This window comes from Hesperophylax consimilis, chromosome 19 (assembly GCF_061612785.1).
Source record: "Hesperophylax consimilis isolate HC1 chromosome 19, BYU_Hcon_1.0, whole genome shotgun sequence".
NCBI lineage: Eukaryota > Metazoa > Arthropoda > Insecta > Trichoptera > Limnephilidae > Hesperophylax > Hesperophylax consimilis.
The window spans coordinates 17,072,058-17,093,446 of record NC_142854.1 but is presented as its reverse complement, the minus strand read 5'-3'; the positions used below and the strand labels follow the sequence as shown (position 1 = coordinate 17,093,446).

Here is a 21,389-nt window from a genome sequence, read left to right as displayed (position 1 = left end):
TTGAGATTTTCAATAATGTACTAGACACAGTAATATATCAATTAGATACACGTTTTATTGGTATGAGCGCAGTCTGTCGTATTTTCTAACACCAACATTTTTATTACATGTTGATGAAGCAACTTTATTACAAAAGTGTGACTAATTCCAAAGAAAATATTCAGATATAATAGGCCCTAGTTTTTCACTTCAATTTATTAATATTTACCATCTAGTTTTACCTCAACTAACTCAAGCATGGACTGTTCACCAATTATGTAAGGAAATAATGAGCAAATATGGAGTGCTAGAATGCGACCTAACGGAAGTATTTACAGCAATATTATTATTCTTTACAATTCCTGTCACTTCTGCAGCAGCTGAATAAAATTAAAAATAATAATAAATTATTTAAGAAATAAGATGGGCCAAACTCGACTCTGACATTTATCGCTAATAGCAATTGAACAAAATCGCATCAAGCCTGGATTTAAACGAAGTCATTGATACTTTTGCGAAAACTAAAGCTAGGAAAAAATTGTAAATATAATAGTTATTTAGTCAGTTGGTAGGCCCGACCTTTATATGTATAATAAACCCTTGAATCTTCTCTATTTCAATTTATTAGCCAAACTTACACCAAGTATTAATTGTAATTTATGTTGTTACTGTTTAATATTTTTATTACCTGCCCTGCAGTCTGCAGTGCACTAAAAAGAGCTTGAGTAGCTTAGCATTCTTAAAGTGTTTGTATATTTCATATTTTTATTTGATAAAACCTAATCAGTTTACATAGCAGTGGGGCCCCATTTTTAAATTTGCCCCAGGGCCCTTGGTTACCTAGCTACGCCACTGCTTGTACTAATGCCAAATTTAGGTATCATTTCGACTAGCTGGAGGCAAATCATGTGTCAATCTGTTTGACACCAGGAGGGTTCAAGCATTTCTTAAATAAATTACGTCATTTGTATATTGATCGCCGGAGAGAAATAAGTTTCAAGAATGCTTTGAATAATCTACGACATCAGTCGTACGTTGAACGCTGAAGAGCGCTCGCTGGAACAGACCCCGAAAAATAATTTTCGCTTAAGTAAGGCAACGGTTTACAACGCAATGTCTCAATGTTAATTTCTTAACCGTACCATCAGGCACTCATCGTTCACATGTTCGTTTACTGCAGTGAGTAAACGATAAAAACTTTTGTTAAAGTATCAATAAAATATACCTTAACAAATATTCGTTTTTTGAAACTACTTTTTGTTCACCCGATTGATTTGCAGTTATGGTTATTACTAAAATAGCAATACTTCAATACAAGTCCAAAGACTGTCGAGCTAAAAGGGCATGTGCAACCCGGTTTGTTCCCCTCGCCCTTATGGGCAGCTCTGAATCTTATTTACTCTGTGACTCAGCTGCCAAATCTGAATGGCTTCCTCTTCTCTACACTTCCTTCATCCTTACAACATTCCTCCAAGTAGGGATGTCTCAGTCCCACTGGCTCCGGCAGTTGTGAGTCTTGTGTGGTGTCACAAAAATATAAATTGAATAACAAAAACAACATTGAATTTCAGATATCATATTTATTGAATTTAATATGACATGATAATTCATGATGGGCCAGACATTCTCAACTTTTGAATCACATGAATTTAACCTAAAAAATTATATTGTACTGTGAAATCTCAATAGATTTTATCATTCTTTATTTATTACCAGTGTGTATGGATAATTGAGTCAGCCTTCTGCGCACTTCTGTACACCAGCAAGCAACACATTGCATCAAGTGCCATCACATGAATGACCTAAGTTCTTTAAGAACCCGCAGTAAGGAATATAGCGATTTGACTGTAAATAAAGTATTTTTTTGATAAAACTATTTCAAATTGAACCATGTTCGGAATAGCCGTTTTATTTGAGCTTTTGATCAGCCTGATCTAACAATAATTAGATTACGGCGCATCAGTAAACAAGATATCCCAAAAAGAGTGCTGGATCAAGATTGAATGTTTATCGTGAAAAGATTCAAGTTGGCGCTGTTAAGAATGCAAATGGTGACAGGAAAGCAATAATAAACCACAGATAATAGAAACAAAGTGAGCTATAGCATGGAAGCGTGCTGCCAGTCGTCGACTACCAAAGCGGCTGTGCAATAAAAGTTATACATTTGGTGTGAACCCCTCATACCTTGTCCTTCCTTTCACTAAAAATGCTCTCCACACAGCATTCCTAAAGATGACACAAGCTCTGCGGGAATTTTTTTCTTCAGAGCCTCCTGTGTGAAGCTAATGAAAAAAAAAATGCAGGGCACCGTTGTGCATATATGCCATTTGCAGAAGTAGAGTTGAATGATATTACCAACAATCATTTTGTGTGCACTTTTACACTAATAATGCATCATGGCCCATCTTCCTTGTATCTATTATCTGTTGAGTTACAGAAATATGCATTTATTTCATGTGACAATACGTAACATAAGTATACAATTGAGGTCTTTATAGAGGGTTTTCCAATAAGAGGTGTTGTTTTGAATAGCCCGCTATTCCGGTAGATGTTACTTTTGAAGCTGTCATTTTTTGACAATTGACAAGTAGAAACTACGCCATTAATAAAAATGGAACGATACACGCTTCAACAATGCATTGAAATTGTTAAAATTCCCTTGAGTGAATCAAATGCAAATCATCATCTTGAGTGATGAGGCCCATTTCCACCTCGGTGGCTTCGTCAACAAGCAAAATTGTCGCATCTGGGGCTCGGAAAACCCAAGAGTTATTGTTGAAAAGCCTCTCCATCCTCAACGTGTGACTGTTTGGTGCGGTTTATGGTCCGGCGGAGTCATTGGACCTTACTTTTTCGAAAATGAGGCTGGAGCAACAGTTACGGTGAATGGATTGCGCTATCGAGAGATGATAAATGATTTTTTTATGGCCGGAATTGGATGGTATTGATCTGGACAACGTTTACTTTCAACAAAAAGGCGCTACGTGCCACACCAGCAACGAAACCATTGATCTTTTACAATTGAATATCAAAATAACACCTCTTATTCGAAAACCCTGTATAAAGTACACTTTTGCCCAAAACACTTACCCCTTTTACTAATAAACGTGTTTGTTTTAAATTTTATAACTGATAAAAACATCTTATTGTAAATGGTTGTATAAATTTAAAACACGTTTATTAGTAAGGCCCATAGTAAATTAAACAGATTCAAATCATAAGCGTTTTCTTTTTTATTCATCCCTCAGTTTCCAAAATATGCACTAGGAACAATATTAATTCTAAATATGTATTATTTAATAAAATGTTATGTACACCATGTATAACTATTTACATTGATTGTTTTTATTATGTATTCATTTCATTTGTAAAAAAAAAAAAAACTATATTTATCTAATTATAATATTTACAAAATTTATAAGTACTTAAAATATAATATATTCCCGTTATTGCAATCAATATTATCTTTAAAAATGATGCATTTAAAAATTAATAAAATATTGTTATGAACTAATGTGAAGTTTCGTTTGATACAAACTATTAACAGCATGTAATTTCACAACAGGCAGTCATATTGTAAATTCATTGCTTCCTTTAACTTTGACTCAATTTAATAATTTATATAAAATCAGTTACATTGCACTTGAATATAAAAGTGGGTAATTTTAGGGGTGTTTTACCATCTCCGAGTAAACAATCGATTGGCGCTAATCATCAGGTAGCCTCCATGGTAGTGAGGTAAGGCTCTCGACTAGCAATCGCGGGTTTAAGGCGATGCACTACGTAGTAATGCAAAATCAAGTGTGTTTTTGATTTGAAAATTTGTTCGCCTAGAAATGTTTCAGATGCTTTAATTAAATACTGCAAGTATAATACATCTTGGCCTTTGAAATAATCGAGTATTTTTTAAATAAGTCTTTTTATAATCCCAGAAAAAAATAATGTATAAGGCCTATGAAAACTGCTTTAAAGTTCAAAATCTCCTACTTACGAACCCATTTTCGGTTATGGTTTTATTGTGTAATGTGGCAAATTAAGTTATTTATAAAATGATCGAAAAACATTTAAATATTTGTGCCTGAACATCCACAAAATAAAATAAAAGCGGTAAAATATGCGGTATTCGCATAAAAACTAATCTGTTTTACAATCTCTGCGTAATATCACTTGTCAAGTAAATACCAGTTAACCCTGTGATTAAAGTTACTTGACAAGTAGTTACTCAAAAATGGTAAAACACCCTTGTAATGTTTTAAAACAAAAATATAACCTTAAAATTAAGTCTATCCAAATACTATGTTCACATTGTTAATTATTTTAAGTCACATTTGTTACCAATCCGTTCATCTCGTAGTAAATAACATTAAATATTTCTGGCACTTGGCAAATTGCTTATCAACTAATTGCACAAATTTTATAAACCCAATCGCCCCCAAACTTTAAAATAACTATTCATAACCACTTTTCAGATGGCCTTGCGTTTATAAAAAAATCTTATTTAAAAATATTTTTTTTTTTTTCAAAATTCATCCTTCTAATTGAAAATGATTTACTGTTTTGTTGGAAATGCAAATGAGATATAAACTTACCGTCGAAAGAAAAAACACAAAATATCAATATGTATGTCAATTGAGGAGCGGGATCCATAGCAACTTAACCCGTTGAACGTCAGAGTACGAAAAGTCAGTTGACAATTTGCAGAACCGCGCGAAAATTACCTCGATGAGTTTTGATCAAATGTCGAAATAAAAACTACGATTTATGTTTTTAATTGTTTTATGTTTGCCGGATAATGTACCTGATTATTCGTAGATACTTATCGTAAGACATTTCCCCAGAATAGCAAATTTATTAAAAAAAAAAAAAAAAAGAAACACGCGCTTCGTAGACAGCTAGTGTTAAAAAAACTATGTTTGTACAAATATGCAAGCTGGTATATAAACCTGAATACATTACATACACTAAAAATAACAATCAAAAGGTGTTTTTAAAGAAATAATGATTATTGAATGAGCAGGCAGCATTCTGATGATGCGCCCATTTCTGATTTCACTATAAGTTCAACAGTATTTGAGTTATTTAAATTTAAAATAAGTTAATCCTTTGTTGTCTCCAAATAAGAATCGAATGGAGATTTAAATTGGTTTATGTAGCATCGAAGGCAGAAGATTGTTGCATATTTCCACTACTCTATTTGCAAGTAAGTGTTTAAGAAAGAAAGGATTGGATGCTAGCGCAAGCGATTCTGATTTTCTCCTCTATAAAGTTTAAAATCACATCGAAAAAAATTCCAGTGGAGATGGTATTAAAGCTCACACATGTGTGCGAGCGCCAAGCACGGTCGAAAAAATTGGCGCACATTGTGCTCGAAAAGTATTGGTTAAACGTGTACAAGCTCTTTTTGCCCCCATCGCCTTTATTAGGTATTACACGCAGAAAGAGCTACACGCAAAAGTTTATACACTAGTTGCAAGCGAATACTACAATTATTTTCATTAAAAGTTGTAATTGCATCCCGCTCCTCAATCAAAAATAAATAGAAAAAAAAAGAAAATTAGTACGGAAGCATGACGGGCTACAACCAAACTGCACGGGTTGTCAAAGCGTCTATACAATGAAAGTTGTGCATTTGGTATGTAGACAGAAACAAAGGCAAGATGCCACCACGCATAAATACAATTTGCAGTTCGACATGCGTTGCATATGCTATTTCATACTAATCACAGTTCATGGCACATCTGCCTTGTCTTTATTATATTTGTATTCGGTGTTTTAACATTGGACAGCCAAGTTATGTATTATAAATTAAAATAATTTATTTAAAGCAAATTTACTTATAAATTATTACAGTTCCTAAAGAAATTAAAATGGCACACAGAATTAGAATACAATCTGAATGCAAAACCGTAAGTGACTCTGTAGGAATAATATTATCCATTTATTATTGGAAGACATGTCATTTTAATCCAATTAATATAAAATAGAAAAATAAATCACCGTTCATGTATACACCAAAATTCTTAAAGAAAGAACAACTGCGATTTGTCATCGAGGGATCGATTCCTTGAAGCAATTTACACGGTGTCCGGAAACTAGTGGTACAAGCGAGAAACTGGTGAATCTAAATTACATAAAAAATGAAGAAAAAAAAAATTCCATTTGAACATTTCAACTTTTTTGAATGAAACCTCAAATCACAAAAAGTTATATGTACCACAAAATTGACTCCAAATTCACTAGTTTCCCCGCTTGTACCACTAATTTCCGGACACCGTGTATATTATGTAAAGAGTAATTGTGGAATTATTTTAATACTTTCATCGCAATCTAGGCAGTATTAGTAACTTCACATCACATTATTGTGATATCAGCTGACAAGCATTGAAACAAGAACGTTATGCTCGACAGCTGATCACAATTTGATAAAAGCTAATACAGGCTGATAATCGACGTTTAACGGGAACCATTCAAACACAAGCAGGTGTATCTCATATTTGTAAATTTTTTTCATTGATTCTATTAACCCTTGAGACGTTGTTGATTTGCACGGATCGAACCTTCTACAAACTTCCATTTTTTCAAAGACAATAACAAGCACTATTTCGTTCTCTTTCTGACATAAAAGAAATAATTCATTTTTAGATGAGAGGAAGAGAGATATATGCATTTTAATAATGTGCGGTCGTTCTGGGACAAATATGGTCTTAGGAGAGTATAATGCGCGCACAGCATTTGGGACTGTTTGGGTCTTAGAAGGTCCCAAGGGTTAAACGTTTCGCTGATAAGGTAAAAAAAAAGCATTATTAAAACCTGGAAAAAGCGACACAGCGAATTAATACGAGCCATTCACAGCGCAACTTAGAATGTTAGAAACTTCCAGTATGATCCACGCACAGCGTAGCCTGGAAACTTCGTAAGACGCGACGAAGGCGCTCCGCTCTACCTGCAACATCTAGAATTCTTCGGGCAGTTCTAAAAGGCATGAGCTTCTTTATAAAAGCTGCCGCTTTAGAACTTGTTTCGAGTTTAGAACTTAAAGCCAGTCTAGTTCCATCAAACAACTCACTGTCTGTAGATAAAGACATATTGATTCATCATTATATCTTTCATTTGTTTCTACTTACTGTTTTTACCCACACAAAAATTTACAAATATGAGATACAACTGTTTGCATTGTGGGTGATGAAACGTGATTAAAGTTTGAAGCATCCCGACTGAAGTCACCCAAAGTTCAAGACATCTCAATGATACATATTAAAAAAAAAACTAGCTGTAGTGTACTAGCTGTTGCTCGGAGATATGTATACATAGTTTGAATTCTCTACACTTAAAACCAATTCTCCTTTTTTACCGACAGGGTGAAAAGAGAGTTATCCTTTTTACCGCCGGTAGTGAAGAAATCAGCGCTATTGCACTCTGGAGGTAAAACGGCGTACCAAGCGCTCTTTATTTTTAAAATGTGCTTTTCGTAGCATGTATTGCTGGTTTGTGTATCCATTCTGGAAGAATTAGGCCATCCACAATAATATACAATCAACTGTCTGCCTATAGTGTATCCTAAGATATTTTAAACACATTGCTCGTCGAACTGAGAACTCAAACCAGGAGAAACTCGTGATCACTGTCAAGTGGAAAGCAGAGGAAGTTCACTGAGGCGTTGGAGTGATGGAATATCACAGAAGTCCAGAAGGTGGGTGTCATCAGCTCTCTGTGCAGCGTAGGAGTTGATGAGCCTTCTCCACCAGGGAAATGCAGTAGGGCGTCAGTAGGGGGATAGAAGGGTTAACATTGTGGCTAGTTAGCTACCAGTGGCTCAGCTCAGGGGGGTGCTACAGTCCTACATGCTCTGCTGCTGGATGCCTTGCTCCTGGACTTGTTGCTCCACTGAGTTCTGCGAGGTGGGATTCGCTTCGACCGAAGCCTGCTGCTGTTGTCTCGATTGTATGGGAGTGGTTTGACCTGGAACAAAATTATGAGAATTAGTCCTGCAGGCTGGGAGATAAGGGTAACGGAGATAACCACCGGGAACATAGAAATGAATGCGTTCCATGATAGACAAGTTTTCAAACCATCCACGAATCAGTCTGAAGAATTATGTACATCCCTCCTGGCACGAAGATGGTTCATTTCGAGCATACCCAAAAGAAAGTTGGTAGGATAGATCCACGGGTGGTAGCCATTCTGCCTCATGCAGAGAAATTTCTTCTGAATTCTCTCCAGCATGATAAGATATACATATAAAAAACATGCTACTATAATTTGTAGGATTCAACAAAGTGCTGGTATAGATTACGCTTAATTCTACAAATGGTGTTATTAAATATTTCAATAGTACCCCCCAATTTGTTGCCTAGATCATGCATCCCATTGATTAGTGAGTTTGTCTGATAGTTGGCTGTGTATGTATTACAGAAGAATGTTACATTTTGTCTTTTGTTCTTAGTCGGTACATGGAATTTTATAGTGGCGACAATGGCAGGGCTGTCAATTAAATTATTAATAACTCTATGTAATACAACCAGGTTTGACATAGTTCTCCTGTCAGACAGCGTTATTCAGTGCAATTAATTCATCAAACTGACTTAATTGATGTATTCAATTGGAATTTTGAACTTAAAATTTATGTACCTAAGACATTTGTGATGAACTCATTCTATATTTTTAGAGTGAACTTTATCCACTTGACTTCTGACTAATGAAATATAGAGTTTTTTCCGTAGGCCTTTTTAAGATATACAATTCGGTAGTACTTTATTTTGATGTATCTCATCAGGTTTAGCCAGCGTTAGCAATGTATTGCCCGAAAATATATTTTTACATCTTGATTATAAAACATCAGCTTTTCTCTACCTTCTATAAATATAATACGCATGTATCATATATGTAAACCTTCCGGAAGAAATTCTCTAAATGATAGTCAAAACCCTATCAAAAGCCGTTGCGTAGTTTAGATGAACTAAGCGCACAAACAGACAGACGCGGATAGCGACTTTATTTTACATAATATTATGCCATCCCATTAAACAGATATTACCGAGAATAGGTTGTTACCGTATTTGTCGTGTATCCCCCGGTGGCGCTTGAGCGCAAACCTGTCGGCGAATGCTGCCGTGCAGATGTCACACTTGAAGGGCTTCTCGCCAGAGTGCACCTTGGCGTGGTTCTTCAGGTGGGCGGCTTGGCTGAAGGCTGACGAACAGATGTCACACCTGAACAACACACAATACATATTATAATATAGTACTAGCGCAGACCTGTGACAAATCACGGCGAATTAGAAGTAGGATTTGTGAAGCTGATAGTTAACCGTTTGAGTGCCAATCGTCGACTTTCGTCAATTCGTGTTTTAACGAAGATTGCCGATCGTCGATTTTCGTCGATTGCGTCAGTCGTGTTCTGATTCGCGCGTACATCTGTACGTAAAATTCTCATTTTTTCGAAACGCCTGGACTTCGGGATCCTCCTCCGCGTGATTCTAAACCAATATTCTTTAATAAAACACCGAAAAAATCATCGAAATCCTTGAAAATTTAAAGAATTTATGGGGTTTTAAAAAAATATATAGTTTCATAAAAAATAATGTTTTTTTGGTGGCATTTTACAAGCAACTGTATGAATTTTTTTGGCACTCAAACGGTTAATGGAAAGAACACAATTGCTGCAGAATGATCTAGAAAAAATATTCACAAATATGTCTTATATTATGTGAATTCTTCACATATTATATAATTTTTAAAATTCAAAGCAAATTCGAGTTCCAGAGTTCATTGAACCAGTCACACAGGACACACACAAAACGAAAATAAGTATTTTTGATGATTAACACAATACATACTTCAGAAGGCTGATCTTCTGACTTCTCAACGTGGAGATGGTTCGGTCTATTCTGACAGATTCGTAGATAATAAAAACAAAGAGAGATATGACATGGAAGCGTGGCGACTGTCACCGAGTTACAACCAAACTGCACTCACTACCAAAGCACCTATGCAATGAAAGTTGAGCTTTTGGATTGCAGGTAGAAACAAAGGTTACACCATTCCCTGTAGGGGTAAGCAGAGAGGATTGACTGCTACACAACTTTGTTTTGACTCAAACTCTTTGCTTCATCCACATTCATACATACCTTTCTGTTATACATGGTCCGACACAAGTATTCAATTCACCCGATCGTGCTCTCGGGCGTCTTCCTAAGTCTTCCTTGGGCGTTCCTGACTTTTTTTACCATTCTCATCCATGTCATATATTCTCCTTACACTCCTTTCTTCATTCTTCAGCTCTATGTACCCAAACCATCTAAGCGTCCCTTTCTTAATCACCGCTGTTGTAAAAACCTTTATCATGTCAATGTTAACGAGTTGAAGGCGGTCGCACTAGCCCTTTTAGATTTCTTTGAAATCGATACAGATCAAACTTCTGGGTATTTTTTGTTCACTGCATTAGTCAGTGGTTGGTTGGAGGAACGAGATGGGTGAAATATGACTTACTTGTATGGTTTCTCTCCTGTGTGAATCCTTCGGTGGTTCCAGAGTGTCGCGTGCCGGGCAAATCCTTTGTCACAAACCTGACGGACAAACACATACATATTACTTTATTGCAACTAAATAAATACACATAATGCTACTTTCTCAGATATCTTTCTATAGATTACTAACAGAGTGTCCTAAAACAACAATAATGAACCCTGGTGACTGGTAAAATGATCAGCTCTAGAAGGCTAAACCGCTATAGCAAGATAACCCAACACGTGGGTGTACAAAATGCAGTACTCAAGTTTAGGCATGCGGCAGTCTGCTGAATTTGACAAACGATTACTGGCAAATTATAGAGCTTGATTTTGTGTTTCAACTAATGGTCAAAATAATGGCAGATTATAGTAGTTGTCCGATAATAGAGTGGCGGATTACTGAGAGAGTATGTGGGAAAATTTTGCAATACATATGTAGCGATGCTACTAGAATATTTGGGAATGTTCGCCCATGCAAAACGCATTGTAGCTAGAACTCTCTAGATACGATGCTATTCGGCGCATCTACCTACAGGCCCGAAGATTCTCGACACACTGGGCGCCTATAAAACGGGCCACATCGAGACGTAGTCAGTTAGTCTGCAGGCCCTGCGAGTGCTAGCTGCCTACTGAGCCCCCGCGTCGCGCCCCGCCGTTACTCCACCGCGCCACTACAGGCCACAGACCTACTCACCACGCCTGGCTTTGCACGGACCTTATAGGAGAGACTACAGATTATCATGGGGTCCGCGGGATTACATCAGCACCCTGGCCCCAGATATCATCCCTGGCCTGCACTCCTTCGCGACACCTTCTCCGGTTTGTCCTCGGCCCTGCGACATCGACGCCGGCCTGCATCTCCCGCGCATCTGCCGACCAGGTCAATCATACCTTCGGCACATACCTTGTTTCACACTGGAGTACCCGGGAGACTCCCCATCTTCGCCAGTGCTGAACGCATCCTCAAGTCCGGTCTCCACCAACGCAGTGTCAAGCCACCGACTTTATCGCCTCGACCACTCTACCGCCGTTATCGACGCTTACACCTGGTGCCATCGTCATCGGTCCGGAGTCATCTCACAACTGCGCTACTGACTCAAATAAATGCAGCGACATCACAACCTTCCTCTTTCATTGTCTCCTTACCAACTCCATTACCAAACATATTTCAATTTCAGTCTTCAAGGGACCGAAAAACCATACCTACATAAATAATCCAGTTGGTCATGATTGAATGAATCGAAGGTGAATCCAAGACTGCAAGTGCGAGAGAAAGGAAGAGGAAAGAATACTCACTTCACAAACGTAAGGCTTTTCACCGCTGTGTGTTCTTTCGTGATTTTTCAAATGCGGGGATTGGGAAAACTGCATACCGCAAGTGTTGCATCTGGAAATTGAAAACATGTCATTATAATTTTCATTTTAATATTAATAAGTTGTGGAGCTAAAATATCAGCCATCACCTCCGGATTAATTAGGCACCAAAAATTTCAAATCTGCAGCGGTGTACTAATATTTTTTATTTATTTGTATTCAATCAAGTTATATTTTTGTATTGGATCAAGTTATATAAAAAAATAATATTTTGTGTTTAAAAAATTATAATTATAATATGGGTGGTATAATATAAAAAAAAAGTTTCTATTTTTAATCTTTTTTTACTTAAATACAAAAAAGTTGAAGATTGGTCAATCTTATTGGGATAAATTTTATTTACGTATAAATATAATATATGTTTGATGAAAAAAAGAATTTCCTGATTGCCGGTCAGGTGCCACTGTGCTACGTCGGCATATTTTTAATAATTGTCAGCAGCATTTATTTTTCTCGGAAAATATTTTTAATTTATTTTTGTGTTTGAGGCTAATAATTATTGCTATTATTATTGGTTCTACATATGTTTTTATATTAGCTAAATTTACTCCACGAATACTGTTGCACTTATTATTATGTCATAAGCATGTAAAAGCTCTTAAATGTAACAAGTAAATAAATGTAAAACGAAAGAAACACACAACATTCCACATAATATAGTTATGTAGAACAATGAGAGACTGATGTCAAAACTGTACGAAAAATAAAATACGTCCTTATTTTCATCCTGAATCCACATGAAAATACGACCCATGTGAAATCTGGACAAAAAAAAGCATTGTGTAAAACGTCTACAAGTAAATATCCAGGCAACAGAATGCCGCGACGGTTAAACCAAAAATAAAAGACCGTTCCCTAGCATCGTCCGGAATGAAGCGCAGTGTGGCATAGCAAGCCCCTAATATGCACCATCTTTTGCTTTCCCTCTAGCTATATCTCTGCATGCTGTAATTAGGAGACCGGCATCATATATCAATGTATGTAGGGATGGATGATGGATGTTACCTGTAGGGTTTCTCGCCTGTGTGGATACGCGAATGATTCTTGAGGTAGACGGCCTTGGCAAAGGCCAGTCCGCAGATGTTGCACTTAAAGTTCTTCTCGCCCGAGTGCAGCTTCTTATGTGACCATAGCGACGAGTAACGCGAGAATGTGCCACCGCAGATGTTGCAGTGGAAGGGTTTCTCCGTGCTAAAAACAACAATAACACACACACACACATTATATATTGCAGAATGGGGTAGATCCTGTCTTCCACAGGGATATGATACCTGGCGATTTAAATATGTTGGAGACTACTGCCGTGCATCTGTGTGGAGATTCATGCACAGGCTCCACATTTTCTCATTCTATAAACACATTTTATAAACTTGTCGGCAATGCCAGTCTCCTGTACTATACTTTAAACATGGCATCACTCATATCAAACATGGCACCACTTGTAACAATGCAAGTACTTGGGTTGTGAGTTATGACATTGCGAGTGAGGCCATGACATTCTAGATTTTATCTATTTATTTACTCTTTTATACACCCATGGGGCTTTTACATTGAGTGCATGAAATATTAACAATTTTTTAAACAAGAGTTTTTAATAAACAATGGTTGCAAAATATTATTATGTACTTACATCACAATTCTCGAAATATCAAAGGAATTTTGATGTTTTGAGACCGAATGCAACAATGATTGGTGACGACACGAGGTCTAGTGGTTTCAGTAGTGATATCGCTACACGTACACACTATGCACTAAATGATGTTTGTGACGTATGTGATACTTGCGTATATTTACTTGGAAGTCATTAACCTTTTCATTGCTGATCTTATCAACGCAATCTAAACCACCACGCATTACTTTTTACACAATGTAAGAGTTTTGACACTTAAGTGACAGGCGTATAGAACAGGTTAATGATTAGGTTCACATGAGATTTATTATGCTTCGACCAAAGAATGTATAAATAGGTAGGTTTTGCTTACTTGGCTGTGTGCATCTTGTTTTTGTTTCCCCCGATGAAGATAATTCCAGACCCGTTACATTTGTGGCACTTAGTTACAGAGGCAAGGTTTCTCTTTTTCACAGGATGGTGGCCGGGTACTGAAATCATAAAAATTCATATTAACGTTTACGCATTTCACGGTGAGTGAGTGTGAGTATTGTGAATACTTCACAAGAGTCCCAGCTGTCCCAAGAACCGATGGGCCTATGGTGTCCCTAATCTGGGCGTGTTGTGAGGCTGAATGAAGTGGGGAAGGTAAGGAGATGAGGAAGTGTTTTGAAATGGAGTTTGTTTTCTTTACACAGAATGTCATCTTTGAGGATGCTGGGTGGAGGGACTTTTTACCGAAAAGCTGGAGAGAAAGTTCTGGGAAGGATAAAGGTACAAGGGGTGGGTAGGAATCTGAGGGTCAGTGGATCCAAGAGTGACGGAAGTATGAATCCATCCCTCTCGCTGAGGTGCAAGGTGATGGTTCCAGAGAGTACTGCTGGAGAAGTCAAATGGCCTCCCTCAACCAGTCCCAATCTCATATTATTGTTATAAAACAGCATGAATGGTATGTACTAATACTTGAATGGTATGTACTAATACTTGAATGGTATGTACTAATACTTGAATGGTCTGTACTAATACTTGAATGGTATGTACTAATACTTGCATATTTTCTGTCCGATGGGTATGACGTTCTGTGAGCCGAGCGCGTCGATGTTGCCCGCGTCCGGCTGGTGCTGGTTATGCGGCGTGGACGGCATCTCGCCCATCTCGAACTTCACGTTCCCATCGGCTGCCACGAAGATCTGCGTGGCTTGCGATACTGCCAAAACACAACACTATCAATTAACATAGCCGAAACTATTACATATTAAATGATTTGAATCACACTGACCCGGTATATCAGTTGATTTTAAGCTCGGCTTGGTTGGAATGTCCAGCTTAGCGCGGCTTGGAACATAATCCGTATATAGGTCGAATTTAATAAAAGAATGTTTATTTCTCTTTGTAAAACCAAACTGCTGTCTACGTGAGTGGTATATCTATGCTGTCTACTGTCATCGCGATCTTTCAATATGACAGCATATTTTTAGGCGGGTTTAATTTAAGAGCAGATTTTTTATAAAGTTCCCCACTTAAAAACAATCACCATGGTGCTATATGCGAGGAAAATGATTTTAAATAGTATTTGTTTTGCTAGTCAGTGCGCTATTCATGAAATTACGACAGTTTGTTATTTCCGACAGATTTCGTAATTTACTAACGGTGTTCATTCGAAAGGTAATTTTTAATAAATACTTTCAGCTTCACAAATCCTAAAATAATAACATCCCGTGATTGAATGGTTTGACTTACTTCTCTGCTGATGGCTGAGATTGTCCTGGTTGATACATTGCTCGCACCGAATGAGCTTGGGTCCTTTCCTCTTGGGGTTCAGGGTGATGGGGCCGTTGCACGTGATGCATTTCTGGGTTTTGTCAATGATCACTGCTTTTGAAGTTACTGGAAAGAAAGGTTAACACTGTTGTGAAAATCACATACAAGATTGAACGTTAATCCCGGGTAAATCATAGACAAACAAAATATCTTTCACATTTAACTACAAACTGTTGTCTCCAGATTTTAACTCCCGCTCAATAAAAACACTTTGAACTTTAACTCTTCAGTACTTTCATCACTTTTGTACAATTTGCAATGTTTTTTGTGTATTTCAAATGCGCTATATACATCATATTTTTTAATTTTCCCAAAAAACAAATACAGTTTTAGAAACTAGATAAAATTATCTTTCCGGTGTAGGCATTTAAAATAAACATTACTATTTTTAAATAATAAAATTTTAATATCAAAAACGCTAACCACATTTTTACTCCAATCATAGAAAAATTGAGAGAACTCGATATTTCGAAAACATGCTCGTTTTGTTTGGGGAATTTGTAAGAAAACTGTACCTTCACTTTTATCTCGTTCATATAATAAAAAATAAGAAATGATTTTTAAAGTTAAACCGATTGTTACAATAGCGGCAATAGCGAAATATGAATTATTCATTTTGGCTATTTTTAGGATTTTATTATTGGATTCCAATACAAATATGTGAGGCAAACTGGAAAGAACCATTATTTCTCTTTCTTTGGTAGAAAAAAGATAAAAACACTTTTATAAAATATGGACGACCGGTCATATTTGACCCTCAAACGCTGGAGGGGTTTATGTGATAGATTGACAATGGACTCTGATATTTTAATTAGCAGGTGGTTGGAATAATCTGGACCCTGACCTTGAAGTTCAACAACTAAATGCCATATGTGGGTAACCTAATAAGACTAATATCAAGGATATTACACAAACAATGCAACTTATGGCATTTATATTATTTTTCGTGTATTTTCAGCCTTTCAGTTACTCGGACTAGCGAAGGGAGGGTCCCAACGGCTGGGATTGGAAATGAGCAACTTAAGGCGATGCACTATGTCGTGTAATATTTTGAATCGAGACGCCATCAATAACACTCCTTACGTAGATGGCGATAAGGCTTAAATTCCCGCTTAACACCATCCAGCTGTTTTGATTTAGGCATGAAAAAAACATGGCCAAAAAGTGCCTTTTATTTTATTTTGTGGATGTTCAGGCATAAATATTTAAATGTTTTCCGATCATTTTATAAATAACTTAATTTGCCACATTATACAATAAAACCATAACTGAAAGTGGGTTCATAAGTAGGAAATTTTGAACTTTAAAGCAGTTTTCATAGGCCTTATAAATTATTTTTTTCTGGGCTTATCTAAAAAATACTCGATTATTTCAAAGGCCAAGATGTATTATACTCGCAGTATTTAATTAAAGCATCTGAAACATTTCTAGATGACCAAATTTTCAAACCAAAAACACATGATTTTGCATTACTGCGTAGTGCATCGCCTTAACGTTTTTATTGTCATTTAAAAAGTGAAGACAATACTATACTTAGGATGGGTTGTTTCACAGAATTTGAACAATTCATCAAATTTACAAGTTGATTTTCAAGTTCTGTTATTATTTCAGTTTTGTTAATCAACTGGCCCATAATGATATAATAACAGAACTTGAATAGGACTTTCACAGAACTCGAAAATTGACATAGAAATTTGATGAATTGTTCAAATTCTGTAAAACAACTCATTCTTAGTGTTTTTTTGCTTTTAAAGCAGGACATATTTTCTTATCTGTAGGTGGAATTTTGTCTAAAAAATGAAAATCACGTGAAGACTTTTTAGCCTGATTGCCGAGACGTATATTCTACTGTATGGTGGGACTTTTGGTGACACTGAATACTTGGCATTTAAAGGGTTCGGTTAAAGCAATCAACTCTGGAAAGTGCTGCAAGTATACTTTATAATATAATTGTGTTTGAATGAGTTTTTATACCTTCTGTGATCTGCACCCCGTGTTGCTGCTGCTGTTGTTGTTGCTGGTGATGCTGCTCCGGCTCTGCGGCCACTATCTGTATCTGCCCCTGCACAATGCCGGCCGGGGTGCCGTCAGCCTGCACGGCCTGCAGTCCCCCGCCTCCCGTGGTCTGCACCAGGCCTCCGCCAGTCACCACCGTGATGTTGCCTCCTAACGGGTACAAATCAAAACATTAGTGTACTGCTGGAGAAAAATGTTCAGGATATCATGGACAGCTAAGCGCAATGACTTGTCTATTTAATAGATTCCCATATCTTTCTTTTGGGTATGCTCGGAATGAACTATCTACGGGTCAGGAGAGATGTGCGCATTGCTACACATTTCTTTAGACTGATTCGTGGATGGTTTGAAAACTTGCTCATCATGGAGAGCATTCATTTCTATGTTCCCGATGGTTATCTACGTCACCGACAACATAGATTATTTTATCTCCCGGCCTGCAGAACTAACTTGCCAATGGTCATGTCTGTGGGGAGAGCAATCTTGCTGTTGAACAGAATCAATTCGGATATCGACATGTTTTGCATCAATGAAGCTTCCTTTAAAAGGCAAGCTCTATTATCGCTGGTATAGTTGATATAGACACTGTTAATATTAATCTAAGAATTCTTATTATAAAAATATTTTAAAAACGCATTGAAATTAACAATTTTGTAATGTTTTTGAAATGAATAAACAAAATTGAATTGAATTGAAATCTTAACAAACAGAATGCGATATTTAGAGCACAGTCAGGTGGGAATGCTGTCCTTGTTCTACCGGTATTTTAATGGAAAATGCCCCGAGGAACTAGCATCATTGATGCGTTCGGCAGCGGTACATAGTCAGGAAACACGCCCAACATTTGTAAACAGTTTACATTTTGTCACATGAAAACAGGTCGTTTCCAAGACTCGTTCTTGAGTTCAACAGTTCGACTTTGAAACGATTTGCCGGCCTGTGCTTCCTCCACACAGCATCCCCACATGCATGACACATACCCGAGGAAAATTATTTTCTTAAAAATAAATGTACCGGTGTCTTGACTGTGAATTCTTTTATGCGCATTCAGCAGCGTGAGGTGGGCAAACATCAGTCCACACACGTCACACTTGAAGCTGATGTTGGAGATGGTGTTTTGCACAGTGCGGCCGTCGATGGTGACCCCGTTCTGGGCCAGCTGCATCTGGTTGACCAGCGCATAGTTGTAACTGAATGGCTGCGCGATGTAGCAGGTCTTGGTGTCCTCGGCAGATGCCAGCTGCGTCAGGTTGACGGTGCTGCCGTGGCCCTGCACGGCCGGAGTTAGCTTCTGGATCATGTTCACGTTGGTGGTGTAGCAGAAGGTCTGGAATTCCTGGGGATTAATTAATTAACCATTAGAATCTAAAACTTTAGTCGCAACATTCTCTTACACTCAAAAAATCTAGAAATTTTATGAAAATAATTGTGGATCGATTATTTTTCATTAGGGAATTAATTTAGGACGGGTTGTTTCGGAGAATTTGAACAATTCATCAAATTTCAACGTTCATTTTCCAGTTCTGTGAAAGATTTTTTCAAGTTCTGTTTTAATTTCAGTTTTGTCAAGCAACTAGCCTATAATGATATAATAACAGAACTTGAACAAGATTTTCACAGAACCCGGAAATGAACGTTGAAATTTGATGAATTGTTCAAATTCTCCGAAACAACCCGTCCTTATTGTACAAAGAATTCAAAATATATTGACAATGGACAGGAAAAATAGCATAACTCCAATGATGTTACAAGATATATAGAAATCTCAGTGGCAAGCCGAAAGCACGACAATTGTATTGCTTTCGATTTTGTAATTTTAGTACTACACTGCCAGGCGTCGCGTAAGGTTGTGTGCTACCTCTAAAAAAGTACCAGAATGTCCTCATGTGTGATGAGATAATGTTTTTATTACTCTGCAAACACTAGTAAAAGCCAAGAAATAAGATTTCATTTGTACATACAAACAAATTATTAAAAATACAATTATTTCAATTGTTCCCTGTAGATTTTCAGCGCCATTAGAGAAAGAGAGATGGCAAACGTAGCAACACATAAGTATAAGGACAACCTAATAGCAGTAGATTGTCTCATACAGTATTCCGTGTTCGCCTTATTGTGTAAACGAGTAAGCTTTATCTTGTTATCTCAGTCACACCTTTGATATAGAATGTAGTATTCAATGTAAATTCGAAAATGCCTCCCGCTATTATTTATTTCTTTCATGAATGCCTATCTTTGTCATACATGAACTATGTTTGAATTAATAATTTACTGGAAACATAAGAGTGTTTCTTACTTGCCACAGTTTGTGAGACAATAATGAGTGTACATGTATTGTAACGTCATTGCATAATTCAATTATGTTTTATTTCGTTACTTGCTGATTTTTTTTGCATAGTTTTTATTTTGATTTAACATTTAAAAAACATGGTTTCTTTGATATTATGTATATTTTAATGCAATTATGTTAAATAATAACAAATTGCAAATATTTAATTTCTTTAAAATAAATTTTTGAATACCGTTGAATGCTTTTTTTAAAGCAACATTAATTTTCTTTATCATCTTCAAGTTGCCATTACAGATCATTTAAAATCGCATCGCAGTGTAAAGAATTGTCAATTTTATTAATTTATTGTCTGCAATAAATTATAATATGTTATGTTACATTATGCATTTAAAACAAAATTGTATCTGTTATAACTTTTACTTGCCCTGAACATAAAAAGTTTTTTAGGCAAAAAAATTTTCATCATAAAAAAAACTTACCTAACCTAGAAGCCAAATACAACAAACAGTTTGTTGTTGTGCGTACAAATTAATAAATTTCTGTCAACTACATGCGTATTGCGCAAAGAGGTAGACACACTAAAGTGGCACCAAATATTAACGTTATGTTATATTGTAAACATTATGAAGTATTATAAATTCACTTTTTTTAATGTTGTAAAATAATGTAGCATGTTTACTGGAATCTTGAAAGCAGTAAACATACCATTAGTCATGTCTCTAGATAAGTATGCAGAGAGGATAGTGACCATACAAATAGTGACAATGGAGTCCTGACTTGCAATATTTTTTGTTCATCCCTGATACATGCCTTGCTTTGCTCTTTTTATGTTTATGAGGTATTGAATAATGCAGTTTACTGACCTGTTGCCCTTGTGAATTTTGCTGGGTCTGCTGTGTATTTTTTTGTTGTGAATTTTCCATGTTTTTGCCTTGGGACTTTTGTCCAGGGTGCTCTTGGTACTGTAGGGTAGGTACCCCAGTGGTCACAGTATTGGCGGTAAACATGTTTATAAAAAACACAACACACTTTCACATAAATGTCAACACTGACTCACTGATAAATTTTCAAACATGTTTCGAATCGGAGATGTTTTTCAATTTTTATATTTTTTAATATATCTAACCAAAACCACACAGAACACTTTTAACCAACTAAACTTTGGACGAAAAAAAACGTAAACAAATGCACAATTTATTTTTTGAACGCGGAATACAGTTGACGGCGGGTGAAAATATACAAATGGAGGATAGAATGGTGGTTGGAGTAACTTGATTATAAAGCAGTCCGCGTTTTTATGATGTATTATTTACTATGAGTAGTAAATAAAAACGGGTAGAATTTCGAATTCAACAAGACGTGAGATAATAAAAGTGTCGAGCGACAAGAGAAGAGAGAGAAGGCTACAATACAATCGTGCGAATGTAATAGGAATATACTTTATCCTTTGTTGAAAAGTACGTTTCCACGAGAAGCGCGCCGACTTTTACGTTATCAATATGCGCGAGAAAGGGATAACGGGTGTCTGAAGAAGCGTCTGAAACTTTGGAAAGACGCCATGCACGGAGCGATGAACAAGGTGACGCTTGTCTCTCAAAAAAATTAAATACGTAACACCGGCGGTGTACCGACACCTGGACGCCACAAACACTACGAAAATCACGCTTTGGCCGAGTATTACCTTTTATTTAACTTATAAATCGGTTTTACGGCGGATAATTGCCAAAAACTATTGGTTTTCTATCTCGCTTCAATGGCGACTCAACCTTTCTCACGAGAAAAATGAAATGGCT

General features: G+C 36.7%; 1 protein-coding gene across 2 annotated transcripts; it reads right to left on the bottom strand.

The window, feature by feature from the left end:
- Nucleotides 1–1,453: 1,453 nt before the first annotated feature.
- LOC149414905 (transcription factor Clamp-like) lies at nucleotides 1,454–21,374 on the bottom strand. Of its 2 annotated transcripts, none has more exons than XM_089643067.1 (12): nucleotides 21,278–21,374; nucleotides 20,460–20,755; nucleotides 18,321–18,642; nucleotides 17,265–17,456; nucleotides 15,210–15,356; nucleotides 14,521–14,676; nucleotides 13,843–13,960; nucleotides 12,866–13,051; nucleotides 11,783–11,873; nucleotides 10,467–10,543; nucleotides 9,031–9,188; nucleotides 1,454–7,938 (listed from the first exon to the last, which is right to left on the bottom strand). In XM_089643067.1, exons 2-12 carry the CDS (start codon nucleotides 20,601–20,603, stop codon nucleotides 7,817–7,819), a joined length of 1,713 nt encoding a protein of 570 aa, XP_089499193.1. In that variant the 5' UTR covers nucleotides 20,604–20,755; nucleotides 21,278–21,374; the 3' UTR covers nucleotides 1,454–7,816. The 2 variants fall into 2 exon arrangements, with proteins under 2 accessions (XP_089499193.1, XP_089499194.1); XM_089643068.1 differs by having other exon boundaries at nucleotides 20,460–20,750; nucleotides 21,278–21,365.
- Between the last annotated feature and the right edge of the window lie 15 nt (nucleotides 21,375–21,389).

Excerpts from the sequence above, each read along its gene's own strand:
- LOC149414905 (XM_089643067.1), bottom strand. The coding sequence starts at position 20,603 with ATGTTTACCGCCAATACTGTGACCACTGGGGTACCTACCCTACAGTAC. Across the intron at positions 14,677-15,209 it reads TCTCAGCCATCAGCAGAGAA|TATCGCAAGCCACGCAGATC; the intron begins GTAAGTCAAACC and ends GTGTTTTGGCAG. Across the intron at positions 13,052-13,842 it reads AACAAGATGCACACAGCCAA|CACGGAGAAACCCTTCCACT; the intron begins GTAAGCAAAACC and ends TGTTGTTTTTAG.